Source organism: Phoca vitulina, unplaced genomic scaffold (assembly GCF_004348235.1).
Source record: "Phoca vitulina isolate PV1807 unplaced genomic scaffold, GSC_HSeal_1.0 scaffold5, whole genome shotgun sequence".
Taxonomy (NCBI): Eukaryota; Metazoa; Chordata; class Mammalia; order Carnivora; family Phocidae; genus Phoca; species Phoca vitulina.
The window spans coordinates 2,358,071-2,373,439 of NW_022589708.1; the positions used below are offsets into that span (position 1 = coordinate 2,358,071).

General features: G+C 45.4%; 1 protein-coding gene across 1 annotated transcript in view; it reads left to right on the forward strand.

Annotated features, from left to right (window-relative positions):
* ANKRD10 (ankyrin repeat domain 10) overlaps positions 1-14,667 on the forward strand; it is a 32,359-nt gene extending 17,692 nt beyond the window's left edge. Inside the window, exons 4-6 of the mRNA XM_032402610.1 lie at positions 1,776-2,011; positions 9,729-9,824; positions 13,060-14,667. Of these exons, the coding sequence (XP_032258501.1) occupies positions 1,776-2,011; positions 9,729-9,824; positions 13,060-13,535 (808 nt within the window). The 3' untranslated portion in view covers positions 13,536-14,667. The remainder of the gene's footprint in view (positions 1-1,775; positions 2,012-9,728; positions 9,825-13,059) is intronic.
* Positions 14,668-15,369: the final 702 nt, after the last annotated feature.

The window sequence follows — 15,369 nt, forward strand, 5'->3', positions numbered from 1 at the left end:
GCCTGACGCGGGGCTCGATCCCAGGACCCTGGGATCATGACCTGAGCTGAAGGCAGACGCCCAACGACTGAGCCACCCAGGCGCCCCTCTGTTCACATTCTTGAAAGAGTAGACCTTTCTGGATGACGGCACTTGGGGCAGTCCCTGAAAATTAAAAAACTCACCCAGCTAAACACTTAGTTTACTATTGTCGTATCAATAGTAGATTCCAGAAACTAAGTATATGATCATTTTATGTACGTGTAATTAAGGTAGTTCACGCTGCCCAAACGTTGGCGTTTCCTTTCCATTTAATTCATACCCAACTGTAGAAGAACACTCATCAGAATTCATAGCCATGAAATCGAAATGGCAGGTTGAGTCCCCATTAGTTCTGCACACAACTGCCTTATGTTCTTAAGAAACTTGTTGGTTTCTGGGATTCTCAAGTTTTGTCTGTTTTGTATCTGACCAAACTGAGTTTGGGCTTCCACCTTTCTTCGAAACATAGGATGCATTTCTTTATCTTAGGCTTTAGAGTGGAGACATGTTTAGCGATTGTCCAGAAATACACAGGTTTTTCATTTCTGAGGTTGGAGCTTTAGGAGTATGAGGGCTGGAAAGGCTTACTGTTCTCTTTACAGAGGAACCCCCGTCTGTCCCTGATGTTTCGTTGTTACTCTGAAGTGGATTTTTGCATTAACATTAGCCCTGGAAGCAAGCATCACGCGTTCTGCGGTGGTTATTATTCGGTGACGCTGCATGGCCAGTGGTCTCGCTCGGCAGAGCAGGCACGAGACCCGGCCCCTGTCTGCTGCTCACGTTCTCAGTCATCAGCCTGTCTGTTTCACTGGTTTGCAGCTTGACTTCACGGGGCAGGATATTTTTCTTGTCTTTCAGGGGAACTTCAGGGAGTTGCTTTTGTTCCTTGAGTATTTATTATTTCCTAGTTGAGGTTTACAGGTGGTTCTTTCGTATCCGTGTGATTGAGATGGTTCACGTCACATTCTGCCGGCACCTCCTACTTAGTCTGTGTCTTGGCTGCTGTAGGCGACCCCGACCTTCATCTGTTGGCGTGGCCGGCCACGCGAGCTGCTGTGGTGTGGACTCTTAGGGTGATAGAACTCCCCCCGCCCCAGGGATGGGCTCCCAGGAAACCCCCGTGCAGGTGCTCTTGAATGCAGTGTCCTACGCCGCAGGCTTTCCTAAGCAGGCCAGAAAGCCCCGTCAAACACACACACAAACTTGGCTTCTCAGATCTCCCCCGACCATAAGTTCCTCTGATGTCAGGAATCCTTCTAGACCTCCACTTACAGTGTCACGTGCTAGCATCGAATCTGGCTTGTCGGGGCGCTCTTTTGAGGAAGCCGATCGTTACAAATGCCATGGACAATTTCAGTACATGTTTGTTTGTTATGATTTTACTCAAGCTAAAGGAATGGATTATTATAATTATGCAGATAATATAGAATTCAGTTTCAGGTTAAGTCTGAAGTTAGCATAAATTTAGGTTCTTCAGACTGACCTAAAAAATGATTTTGAGAAGTTAAATAGGAAGATGCCTTTTTTAAATTTTAGTGTGTTGATTTTTAAATGCCTATCTCCCGAATCTTGCTTAGTAATCAGATGTGCGCAAGAACGAAGTTAGTTACGCAGCAGGACGAGAGCTCCCCCGTAAGGGAGACTCGCCGTACACCTGTATTCCCTTGCCGCCCCTTGAGCTAGTCAGTCAGGTCAGCAGGGGCAGAGAGGTGAGCGCGCGGCGGGGTGTAATTCAGTGTCTTTGTGTCACACAGCCTGAGAAATGCCCGTGGCCTGACAGCGGCAGACCTTGCTCAAACCCAGGGTTTCCAAGAGTGCACCCAGTTTCTCTTGAACCTGCAGAATTGTCACCTGAGCCGTTTCTATGATAACGGCCCGGTAAATGGGGGCCATCAGAGCCGATTCCCCAATCATACTAGTGCGGGAACCAGTCGCAAGAGATGCTTGGAAGATCCGGAGCCCTTTGGAGTAAAGAAGGCTAGGACCGAAGGTGAGACCCCTTGGTGGACGGGAGGGGGCAGACTCTCCTCTTTCTGTAACGTGTGCTCTTTCTTATGGCTGGAAGCACCTTCGAGATGAGACCTTCACTTGAGGGTCCTGTGCCCGGAGGAGCCCGGTGCAGTGGTCGTGGTGCTTTCCCCGTGTGGCCCCTTGGAAGATTGGCCCTTTAACAAAAGGGGAGCAGATAGGAGGGCGGTGTTGACAGCTCAGATGGAAACGCGTATATAACTTTCTGCACACCCAGGGTTTTCTACCACGAATTAGAAAGATTTTTCTCGTTTCCTGTACCTGTTTGAAATATAACTATTAAAAAAACTCTGCCACCGTGCCTGATTTTTTTGTTTGTTTCCTGTGAATGTTCCCGAGCTTATGAATAACATTGCTGGTCTGGTAGCCAAACACAGTTTCCCATCTGGGCAGGGAGAGGTTTGCCCCGGCTGGTCTCCGCACCCGCAGTGTGGTGCTGTGTCACAGCGAGCCCTGGGGTGTCAGGGCCACGTGAGGCTACGTCAGTAAGGTAAGTTAGCCAAAAGTGTTCTCCCACCTCTCTATCTTCAGACGCCTTCGGAGTTCGCAGAGAAGCGGAGTCACCTAGTCACTGTCAGATGAAAACACCTCCCCTTCATCTAGGAAAAAAACTATATGTATATTCCTGTCTATAAGATATCTTAAAGACAGATTGATAGCTGGGCAAGAGTATTTAACGAACTTAAACAGAGAGGGACACTTAGAGATGGCAGTGAAAAGTAATCATGTTGAAATTATGAACTCAGATGAGATAGCTGAGCATAAATACAAAGTTGTGCCCTTCGATTAAAAAAAAAAAAGGCTATACAAGTAAAGTATGAGAAAAACCTGAGTGGCTGGAGGTTTTAGCTAACTACACTTCATGTGGGTCAACATTATCCTCTCTCCAATGCTGCACCTTTTGAGTTTAACTGGATGGCATCCAGATGAAAATGGGCTTTTTTTTTTTACTATAAAGTTGATAAAATTGTATTACCTACTTTTAAATACTTAGTGACTATAAAAACTTGTGACTTTTTTTGTGGAAATGAACGTATGAACTTAATGTAATGGTTTGCCAAACTCGTAACTTTTATAAATTACCTAATTCTCTAAAGGTGCTAGAATGATCATAAGCACAAACAACATGAAGGTGTGTCTAAACCTCACAAGTGGTGTTTTTAATGGTGACGTATTGTTCAGTGTTGTCATGTATTTGTACCATGTTCCAGTATATTTTTTCTAAAGTATTTTAAAAGCCCTTTAAGAGCATCCGCTTTTTAAAAATAGTCTTTTTTGTCCGCTTAATGCCTGGTTTAATATTTTGGAATGATGTGAAGTGTTAGCTTCATTATGCCCTCAGGCAAGAGTCCTCTATGTGTCCATGTCCGCGTGTGTTGGTTTATAGCATAAATCTTAAATCCTATCTAGTAGGGTAAGAGGGATGTCACTGAACATTCTAACAAGACTCAGACATTTACCAAAGAGGTTTTCAAACCAGTCTCCTAAGGTGTTCAGGCCTGTTGGATCGGCCAGTATCTCATTGTTGAAGCATCCTGAGAAGACTTCCCGAGGACTCCTCAGACTTGAATTTAAGTTTCCTAAACCTTGTTACTACACAGACTGGGTTTGAAGAATCATGCGGGTGGATAGATGTTGAGGGGATTTTACTTCCCTCCTCCAGACAAGGATTCACTTGGGTTGACTAGGGTGAGAGATTCACGTTTTGCCCACGAAACTCCCCAAGCAGCTTTCCCGAACTGCCCGTTCCCTCTGCTTAACCCCAGGCACCAGGTCAGAAGAAGATGCAGCTGGAGCCCGGTGTTGGAGTCGTGCCGCCCCAGGCCTGGGCTCTGCTCCACACACCTGCCCTGGTCCTGTTCTGTCACCACCGGGGGGGGAGATCTGGCCTCGACACCGGATGCGCTGAGCCAGACCGTCCTCACTCCCATCCCCCAGGCAGTGCTGGTCCCGCATGTCACTGAGCGCGTGCACGTGTGTGTGTGTGTGTCCGTGTCCATGCGTGTCTGTGAGCACGGACAGGTGCCGTCATCCGTGCCGCTCTTCTCGGGGGGGAAGCGGAGGTGATAGCTTTCATTTTATCGTTACATGCTCGCTGTGAGTGGGGCTTGGGGCCTAAGTCTAATGATTTTTCCCCAGCTACCTGGGTTTTCTGAAGGAAGTTGTGTTTGCACAGTTACTGCCCCTCTAGGATGGGGTTCTAGTGTGCAATTCAGGATAGGTTGCTGTAGTTCATTTTCACTTAATCTCTGGCATCTCGTTTTGATTTGCTATTTAAATGTGGGAGCTTAAAGTTTTGCTCGTTCTGAATTATTCATTTTGTGGATAAGTTTTTGGTTCTCACACTAGAGTAAAAATAAGTATTTTTTTCCTTATATAATATATGCATATAAAGTACTTTTGAATAACTTCACATGTAAACGTATTTAAAAGAGTTTAAAATTGTCTCCCTTCTTTCTTCCCCCAGTACAAGTTAGGCTTTTTTTTTTTTTCTAGGCGCCAGGAATGCTATCCGGGCTGATGAATGCGTAGCATGGACCTTATTAACGAAACTCAGTCCAGTCTTTCTACAACTTAAGAATCACACACACTCGTGTTTTTAGTGTGGAATTTATGTTCATAAAAGCAGTTATTTCAAAAAGTTTTCCTGGCTAAGCCAACTTTTTTAAAGTGTGCCTTGTGAAATTTTTTAACTTTTTTCCTTTTTTTTACTTTGGAATCCTGAGACTGAAAATTCCCTACTCTTCTCCACAGAAAGTAGCCTCTGTCTCCACTCTCAATAAACTATTTTCAGATATTTTAACTGGCGTGATTTTCCCTTGGAAACTCGGATGGAAAAGAACTTGAAGGATTAGTAACACCTCATCCTTTCCGTACTGCTTGACCGTACGCTGTGCTTTGGATATAGTCCTTCTCAAAACACCCTCGCCCCACCATTCACACCAGGATCCCGTCCGCTCTGGTCAGAGCGCAGACAGTAGTCCATGGGGCCATGAACTAGAGTGTTAAGTCCAAAGTCACTTCAGTGGTTGATTTTGATTAAAAGTATTTTGGCATAAAACGGGGTTTTTTCATTTGGGGTAGCACAAGGAAGCACCAGTATATAAGTGGGTTTTGAGGTGTTTTCCCCCAGGTTTTATCAACCGTTGGCTCGAGGTGGATGACAGATGTCCTTCAGTAACAGCTGCTCTGTAACGGCTCTGTTCGTGTTCTGTTAACCCTCAGGAATAACAGTAGTTACGTGTGTGTGTGTGTGTGTGTGTGTGTGTGTTCCTTGGAAACCCGTCCAGGTTACCAGGGAGACTGGTTAGGAAAGAATGCCTGTCCCATCCGTGAGAGAGACTTTGCTCTTGTTTTAATCAATAATTGTTTGGGGTGCAGAGCCCGAGTCTAGAGTGGGGAGAAGCAGTGTGAGTTAGACTCAGCCGCTAGCCTGGGGTTTGGTAATTGCAAACAGTTGCCAAAGGAAGGAGGCTGTTGATACCAGATCTCTTGTTAAATCGACTTCGCGGTTTTGTTTTTAATTCAAATGGGTATATTATTGATCTGAGAATTTCATACATAATGTATAGGTATTTAATTCATAAAAACACCTTTTAGGAAAACTACGGCATTATGACTCCTTTTAAAATTAGCAGTGGGAAGTTTCTCAGCACACTTCCCCTGGATGAACTTCACATTAAAGAATCTCCACTTTCTGGTCTTCCTTACTCGTCTTGACCACATGTGAAGAGGTGGGGGAAGGGAGAGTGGCTGTGATTTCCGTGAAGTGATACATCTGAGTAATTAGAGCTTGAGACTCAGGAAATCCCTTGCCTCCCCAGTTAAAATTGTAGTTCCTTCTAGTTTGATCCCATACGTTAGAGATGCACACACGACGCAGTCAGTGATGGCTTGTTTTTAAATATTTGGCCAGAGCAAGAGAACACTGCGTTGGAGTAACAAATGATCATTTTGTCTTAATCCCTGAAGACTTGGCATCATGTAACCATGATCTAAGTGAGTGACACTTGAGAGCCAAGCGCTCTCTGTGATTCACACTGTTGCCTCGAGCCTCGTCTCCTCAGCTGTCTAGTGGCTGTGGTGGGAGTCCGCCGTCCCGGGCACCTTCCCTTCCGCGTCCTTTTCACAAGCCCCAGGCCCTCCGTAGAGTTTCCAGAACTCAGTGCTGCCCTTGGGGCCGTGGCAGGAGCTAGAGTGTGAAAGGTCCCCTGTGGTAGAACCACCTTCATTCTGGCCCAGGTCCTTCTGGGCGGCGGGGGCGGCGCCTGGCTGGCTCAGTCGGAGCCTCTGACTCTTGATCTCAGGGTCATGAGTTCAAGCCCCACGTTGGGCATAGAGTTCACTTTTAAAAAGTAAAAAATAACTTGTTTTTGTTCTGCTTGTGCCCCTTCCCGGCCGTACCGAGCCAGCACAGAAATAAGCTTCCTGACAGCGCCCTCCTGTGATGCGTCAGATGCTCCCCGGCTTCCAAGAGCCGAGTAATGCCCTCCCCGGGTTTTCAAACTGATTGGTCATAAAATAAATACATAGCTTTAGAATCTTGCTAAGAACTGGTTTTAGGGATCTCCAGTGGAAGTACAAATGCAGATTTCTGTGTTTGGGTGGTGGTTGGTCACACTTGGTTGTAAAGTTGCCTCTGCAGGAAGGAAGCTGGGAGGGTTTATTTTGAGCCAGTCCTAGGCAGTTTTCTATCATAAATATTCAGCCTCTAACAAGTGCTAGAATCTTGTCTCCTCAGCAAATGCCTACTTTGGCCAAGTAAAAGGTAAGGACGTTTTTTTACAAAATGTTTAGTGATTGTTCGTTTTAACCATGGAAGTCATCAGGAAGATGGGAAAGGAAGGTCCTTCTCCAAAGTGTAAAATGAATCAGAATCGATAACTTGGAAAGAAGACCTTTCATTTTCTGTCTATACGGCTGCCTTTCTCCAACGCAATGTGGAATATTTCCAGTGCTTCCTTTGGCAAAGACGGATGGGTATGTGGGAGAAAGGAGTCAACTTGGATCCAATGTTCTTACAATTCTGAAAGGCCAATGTTAATCTCATGGTTCATAAAATACAGTTTTAAAAAGTAAATTGCACCTTTAATACCTCCATCTGGGTAATTAAGCGCTCCCTGTTTACAGGTGCTAGAATTACCCAAGGTTCTGGGACAGCTGGGTTATCGGCCGATGAGTTAAACGTCCTTGCAGATATTTTATGGCAACGGTGCATTACAAAGACTGCCTATCTGTAGAGAAAGAAAATTCTGGGCTGACGGCTTTAGCTTATGCTCCCCACATTAAAGAGTTTCTTGACGACTAAAATAAGAGAGCCTTTGGTCTGTTTAATTTTCATCCTGTTCTGTAAATGGGGAACCGTCAGCATTAATGGTGCACCTGCGACGTGGAAAGGTTTCAGACTCAGTAGCCCCCTAGTGCGCTGCGTGGGTCTCGCTAAGGGACACATTGACACGGTGAAGTGGCCTTGTGCCCCGGCTCCTCTTAGTGTGACCTGGGATGTCCCCAGACTCCTCTGCCTCCTGGTGGCAGGTCTGCCCGGTCCCACGGCACTCGTAGCCAGCCTTCTCTGGAGGCCATGATCCCGATTTTACTACTGGTAGTTCCAGTTACTAATTGTTCTTGTTTGCCTTCTGTGTTTGTGCCTTTTCAGACTGGAGAGTGGGCTTCATTCACAGATAGGGCCACTCTTCTGGCCCTGGGCTTAGGGGATGAGAAGATACGTAGCTCTGCTCTCAGGAAGCACTTTTTGATCTGTCCTCTGTCAGGTTTTTTTTATAACCTTTGCTTTTCAGAGATGTGAAATTGCACATTTAGCCTAGTTGTCACCTTCCCGAGGAACACTGGCCCCTGAATCCCGGAAAGCAGATCTTAGGAGTACAGACACCGAAAGTCGTGTCGTATCCCAGCGGAGTCCCCCTGTTCACAGAGGCGGCCTGGCTTTGCCATGCTAGCGGGCGCCTGTCCCCGCCAACCACCTGATTCCCCGCCTGGCTTGCCGGGTACGGGAAGGAGCAGAACCTGACCTCACGCCGACTGCAGGCTCCTCGTCTCCGAAATGACTGGCTGAGGTCTCCCTGAAGGTCCTGAGCACTTGCTCAGCGGGCACCTGGGTGCCCCACCCCCCACCCCCCTCGTTACCGCGGCCTGTTTGCCATGGACTTGCTGAAAGTACCTGTTTCACGGGGAAGGTCGCACCTTGCCTGTTGCTGATGTGGGGCCTGTGGAGGAATAAGAAAAGCCTCGAGTGGGAGAGACGGAAATCCACGGCTTAGTGCCTCTGTCTTGTTGAGTGCTTTTGGCCTCGCACCTGTGCAGACCAGCTACACAAATCACACTGTTCTGTTTCTGTCTCCCACGTACTAGTCATTCAGAACCTGTGCCTCTCTGTCATGAAGACCATACATGATTATCTTTGGTCTCAACAGTGTGGGTTAGGCTTAGTGATGGTCTGGAACTGGTATGCTCGTTCCTTTTGCATGTATCAAAAATGATTCGTGCCTCCAAAATTAGAAGTAATTAAAGCTGCAGGGTTCATGTCTGTTTTTAAATGTTTATTGGAAAGATTTAGCACCGAAAGTTGTTCATTGTATATATCCTTCGACCCAGAAATAATTCTCAGTGTTTATCTGAATAAAGAACCAGAAATACACACAAAGGTGCGTTGATAAGGATGTTGATTGTGGTATTCGTGATAGGAAAGCCAGCCAGCCAGCCAACGGCGGGGAGTTGGGGCAGGGGGTGAGTTATAATGCAGCCCTACAGCGGAGTATTATTTGACTTTAAAAAGGTTCTTTTGAACTTCGCTGATGAGCTGCATTCATGCCATGGTAAATGAAGAAAAGCAAGGCATAAAAGTGATTTGGGGGTCCGTTTCTGTAATAGCACATGCTTGCTGAGACTAGAAAGCCATGTGTTGAGTGAGAGTGGCTGCTGGGAGAAGGGGGGTTCCCAGGGAAGGTGCACCGGAGGAGTGTTTCCATACGGTGAACGTGATTCTTGCAGGAAACGTGATTAAATGTGCATGTTTGTTTTTCTCCAAGATCCAGAGAATGATCCTTTTTTGAGGAATGTGCATATATAACTTCAGCTCCAAAGATCTTGGAACTAAGACTTTAATGTTTGTTTCCAGTGTTATCATATCTTGGTGCACGGGCCTGTGCCCCCAGGACAGTATTGAATCTTGGCTTTTACCTTATTTTCTGCTTCTGAAATTAGTGATTTTTTTTTTTAATTTGAGGATAGTTTTAATGGTTTTTATGTTACTCAAAAATTGTCTTCGTATTTCTTTATCAAAAACAGCTGAAGGAACATTTGAGGGCATAATACAGAGTACACTGAACTTAACGTATTTAAAAACATCTCTGGGTTGTATAACTGCTTTATTTTGTCCACATAACATCCATAAAGGAGAATTTGTGCCATTGAGTACATATAGAGTAAGTGTCCGAAATCCTGTGACTTTTCATTGAAACGGCACACATCGGGAAGTATTTTTTTACTGTGGAAAAGTAAGTTTCCCGGTAGTGTACTAGGCTCCTTGGTAATCTGTAGATTATTAAGTTGTTTTGACAGTTTTGGAGCCCTCAGTACTCTTGAGGAAAAAGGAGTGGGAGGTAGTTGTCTTAAAAGCTTGTGGATGCAGGGATCTGAAATTGCCTTTGTGTTCTGTGCAGCCCAGAGCTCGGGTCCCTGCAGGCCGCTGGGGAACGGCGACGCGGATGACGAAGCTGACACGATGCTGGTCGATAGAGAGCTTGCTGCTGTAACAGGTGGGAGTGGACAGTTCCCTGTTAGCTGCAGCGGCCCCCTGGTCGAAGACATCAAACAGCAGGAGGGTGGTTCTGTCGGACCAAAAGAAATAGAAATATATACTGTTTCAGCAATGCAGACCCCTTGTCGTTGCAAGAACCAGTATGCATATTATTTCTAACCTGAGTTTCTCTCCCGATGTTTGCACTTTGTTGTCCAGCGTTTTAAAGAATGTTACACTAGAGTTTGCCTATCTTGGGCAAGTTTGTAGATACAAGGATAAGTGTTTTGGGTGCATTCTATAGATACAGAAAGTTTAAGTGCACTCTTCTATTTTGGTTTGAAGCTTCCGCTTAACGTGCCTTGTTTAATTTCAACGAGGTTTCGCATGCTTACTTTTCTGACATGTGACCTTTGGGTGACTACACCAAGCAAACATCTGTTGCTAGTAGTTTCGGCCTGGGGCACAGCGAGAAGGATGACTTGCTGTGGACACGGAGGACGGGTGGATGCCGTGCTTTTGACCTGTGACCGGTCTCACCAGCGTGGAGCCCCCCGCTCGCCGCTGCTGGTCGCTGTGGTTTCTGGGACATGGACTCCAAGTCTAGCCAAACCCTGAGCACCACGTCTCACAAAACACGTTTTACATGTTAAAAGTGTTAATATCTTCAGTTGATAGTCATTTTCAGTTTTTAAAAGTCAAAGTTTGTTCTTTCAGCGTTTAGAATCTCTGAAGACTTTTCCTTTGAGTTAACACTTTTCTCTGCCGTTCTTTTCTTCAGGTGACCATGAAAACATCTTAGCCATTTTCTTACTGTGTTAATATATGTAGGAAGAGATACTGGTTTTTTTAAGGTTTTATTATGTCTCTATGCTAAATTCTTCACTGGGGTAAGAGATTATGCGACATGCTTCCCAGACATACGTGAGAAAATCATTTCTATTTACTAAAATGAAAGGCAAGTGTGTACATCTTTCTAGAAGCTACAGGGATGTGACAGGTAGAGTTGCCTTCCTGCCAAATAATTAAATGGGTTGATTTTCTAAGGAAAATTCTGATTGGATAATATACTTAAGGACCTTGGCTAAAGACAAATAACAAAACTCAAAGCTTTTCAAAACAAACGACATTGCTACCTGCTTTTAAAAAGGCAGAAGGAATCACTCTTTAATCTTCGAGCATGAATTCCCTGCATTCTCAGGCCAAATTTAATAGCGAGCTGGGGCGTTGCTTTATTTCGAGCTCAGCTCATCCTGTGTAACAGGTGCCACGCTTCCCGTCACTTCATGTACAACATACGTCCTCCCGCATGCACAAAATGTGCTAAACTCCTGGGGCCTGTGCAGCAGGTGGGCAGGTGGTGGGTGGGAGCGCGGGCCCTGAAGGGTGTGGGAGCAAGGAGTGAGGACAGTGTTGGAGGCGGCCAGGTGGGGTCACGAATTAGCCAGTCTAGGATACCTGCCATTCTCATGCTCGTTTTATTAGGTTTTCCATAACGACATGAGGTTATCAACTAGCCTTGACTTTGAGATTGCATAACGGCACTCGTTGACACCCCCGGGCACTAAACCACGCACACACGCGCGCACACGGAAAACGCGAAATGAAAACAGTCTAGGCAACGCTGGTTTCTGAGGTGGTGCTCCCAGACCTTTTCAGGTCCAGGCCTCTGGGAATGTCGTTTCCATATCTGTTACTGGTACACAGTTATTCATCTTAATAACTGTCAAGGTCGCCATCATAGTCATGAATTTTACCACCCAGGAAACACTGTGTATACTTTATTTTTTTAAAAAAATTGATAAAAGTGTTTCTCTGGGAATAGCTTATTTTATTTCTATTCTACTTCATGTTCAGTTCTTGAAATACTTGTTCTCTAGCCTTGAGTTTTAACTAAATAGAAGAGCTGTCCTTTAATTTGAAAAAAAATAATCCCTTATCCTCTGAAGAATTTATAGTAGTTATTAAACTATGATTATCACTTAAAATGCCAGAAAAATGGATGATTAATGGCATGTGTAGAAGATGTTTTTGTTCATTGAACAAGCCGTGATTTTTTGTTGGCAGGAAGATTTGCGGGACACACAGAAACCTATGTCCAAGTGCAAATCAGAGGCACATAGATGGTGACGTGGAAAGTAAGCCCTTCCGGGGGAGGGCCACACTGTGTCAGGGTGACTGGGGGTCCGGAAACGTGTCCTCGTTCCAACGGTCGTGGGACTCCGCTCTCGTGTATTTAATATCATACCTTGCTTTAACAGCGCAGAACATTGAGATAAAATTTCACATTACCAAGCAAGACATGATTTGCGATCATCCTTTGTACTGTTCTGTGAAATCCTGTGAACGTGAATGTTGAATCCCGAGTTTCCCCGTGGGCCCCAGCGTGTTGTGATTGACTCTTTTCCCCCCCATAAGACATCCTCCTCTTGATGGGTGTCTACATACGCAGATTAAGCAAGCAACATTTTTCCAACCTAAGTGATTTTTTAAAGTAGCCTAATTAGGTGAAGCCTCGGACATCGTAGTCACTTTACTGGTGAACTCGGAAGACCCTCCCAGAGCTCGTGCTGTTGCGCTTAGTGCCCATTCTCCCGCCGGCCACTGCCGCAGGCCGAGTCGCGGAAGTGCCACGTGGATGCGAGTGTCGCTAAGGTTTGAACTCCTGTGTCCCCGCGCCTGGCCCGAGGGCGGGCCGCTGCCCCCCCCCCCCCCCGGAGCTCTCCTGGGGCTGTCTCGCCTGGTCCCAGGAGCCTCCCCAGGCCCCTGCTTCGGCGGCCGCCTTTCTTTTTCCCTTTTCTTAAGAGCTGGAGAGGTGTGGGGTTTTAACTCTGTGGAAAACCTCACACTTTGTTCTGCTGGACTTTTTCACGGGTGATTTTTGAAACTTCTTCCTGAAAGTAGTCTTAAAAGGAGAGCAGTTTTTTGATTTTTGGGTTTTTTTGACAGCTTTTCGGGACTGTTGGTATTTTTCATGCCACGTGTTTGTGAGCTTAGGTGTTTACGCTCAGCCACTCGGTGCTGCTGAAAGTCATAGATGTTTCCTGTCTTACCGGGCAAATGCTGCTGTGGGTTCTATTTTTAAATCTGCCTATGCACAGTTTTTTACTTCCAGAAAAGGAACTGGTTTGTTTAAAAGGAAAAAAAAAAGCAGCTAAATAAATCCTTTAAAATTGTAGCAGCAATGAAACATTTTTAGTTTCTCCTCCCCCTGTGGTTCTGAATTTTGGTGACAGGTGTATTTCTTAATGCAGATATGAAAAACAGTAGCCCCGTGTCGGATACACTGACAAATGGATGTGTCATCAATGGACATTTGGACTTCCCCTCCACGACACAGCTCAATGGGATGGAGAGCAGGAATGACCAGTGCTTATCAGGATCTAATGGAATTAGCAATGGATTAGTTCGAGGACGGCCTTTTCCAAGTAGCCAGGGTTCTGTTTGTGTTAATGGGACTGAGGACCCAGAAAAGACCATGAGCGTTAATGCGGAGATGTGCGGCTCTCTGCACCTGAATGGGAGTCCGAGTAGCTGCGTAGCTAATAGACCTTCCTGGGTGGAGGACATTGAGGAGAATCTGCACTACGGGCATTACCATGGGTTTGGGGACACCGCTGAAAGCATCCCCGAGCTTAATAGTGCGGCGGAGCACCCCAACTCCGCGAAGGGGGGAGAGAGACACGGTGGTGCTGCCCTGGGGGCCATGCACCTGTACCACGGCTCGTAGAGACCAGCGGCCTGACGGTGTCTGGACGCACCCATCCCTCCTGGTAGCCAGCTCACAATACTCACGTAGCAGCCATTGGAGGGAATGCCACGGCTTGTACTATTTTTTTATACTTCAGCTTTCTGAAAAAGTAAGCTTTTATTTGAAAAGTTCCTCGTGAGTCCTATTGTATGCACGAGTAGGGCTGATTTAGCGCCCAGGTGTTTCTTCCGTGGGGTGGCAAGCCTCTTTCAGAATTTAATTTTTCTGCTGCCAGCCTCGATGTTTTCCTTTAAACACCGTCACCACAAAATGCCATCTTTCCTCTTGTCAAGTGAAATTACATCAGATCAGGATAAATGAGAGGCAGTAGATGAGGTGCCTGGTGACTCAACTCCTTGCACATAGTCATTTTGAAAAGCTTGCTTTTCCTCTTTCCTTTAGAATTTATGACCGAAGACCGCTTTTTCCCTATGCAAAGTACAGCCTTACAAAGATTTCTTGAAGAAAAGAACATTTGTCTTTTTCAAAGTCTTTTCATTGAAACTTTGCAACTTGCCATGTGGTGGGGTCTCGCTTACAGGCACACATGGTGATTTGGGGATGGAAGTGGCCCCTTCTTCAACGATGTAGCTCCCTGCCCCGGGTTTCACTGAAAACACCTGCAGCCTGGGACTGACTTCTGACCTATTGTGATTTTATTCCACATTTCTTGCTTTGTCTCTACAGTTTTTACCACAGATAACGGTTTCCTTTATATGTAGTGGAAATTACTATTTGTAGGAACTGTCAGGTCAGAATATTTAACTGACTATTTTGACTTATATTTTCTTTTTGCCTTGTTTTCGTTTTTGGGGGTTTTCTGCTTTAAAATATATACCACTATGTATATCCAGTCCACTGAGAGAATTTTGGATCTCTCTTAATAAAACTGCACTAAGTTTATGGTTTTATAGAAATTAGCTTTTGTTTAAGCAGCTAGTGGTCACACTGTGCAAATATTGTAATGAATTTTTACTTTTCTGTTTTTTGTAATAAAAATTGGTGAAGACAGAGAAAATGTCAAATGAACAAGCCAATGTTCTAAGAGTGTTACTAACATCTTGTTTTTAAACTGTACTTTACAAATTGAATAAAAAACTCTCACACTCGATCCGTGCCTGGGGTGTGCTTTCTTTCCAGGGTGTGAGGAGTGGGGGATGTCCACACAGGGGACAAGAAGGGAGGGACAAGTGGAGTATTGCCTTTTATTTTGCTTGTAAGATTTTTCTTTGCTCCTCTGATCCTGCCCATGTAATTTCCGGCCACTTTTGTTAGTATATATACTCTAGTCTTATGGATGCTTCGTCTCCCTGGAGCTCTCTTGGGGGTTATCAGTTGCTCTCAGCTAATAGTATTGTCCCTGCATGCTTATTTTCATAAAAGACAACAACCATAATTTACTAAATGTTGGGCCAGCAGACATTTATGAACGTAAGCCTTTTAAAACTATAAATTATTGTTAGTAAATGCCAACAAAATAATCTTTCTGGCATGGCTATATATGTTATTTAAAACACTGGTTTCTTTACACATAATATTGTAAAACTTAGCAGACCAAAGTGAAGGGGCATTAGGCGTTGGAAGTGTCACAAATTACTGGAGGCTGAGAACAGAAGCACTGCTACCTAATCCCATGCCCACAACAGGCATCAGTAATCGAGCTCTGAGCCCAGATGGCCCCGGCCACCCTTTTGAACAGCTGCTCTGAGAAGCCGCCCAAGTTGCTCTGAGTCTGCGGGAGAGGTGAAACCATGCCATCCCCTGCTTGGACTAGCATTTCAGAGACTGCATAGTGAGTTAATATTTGCTGGAA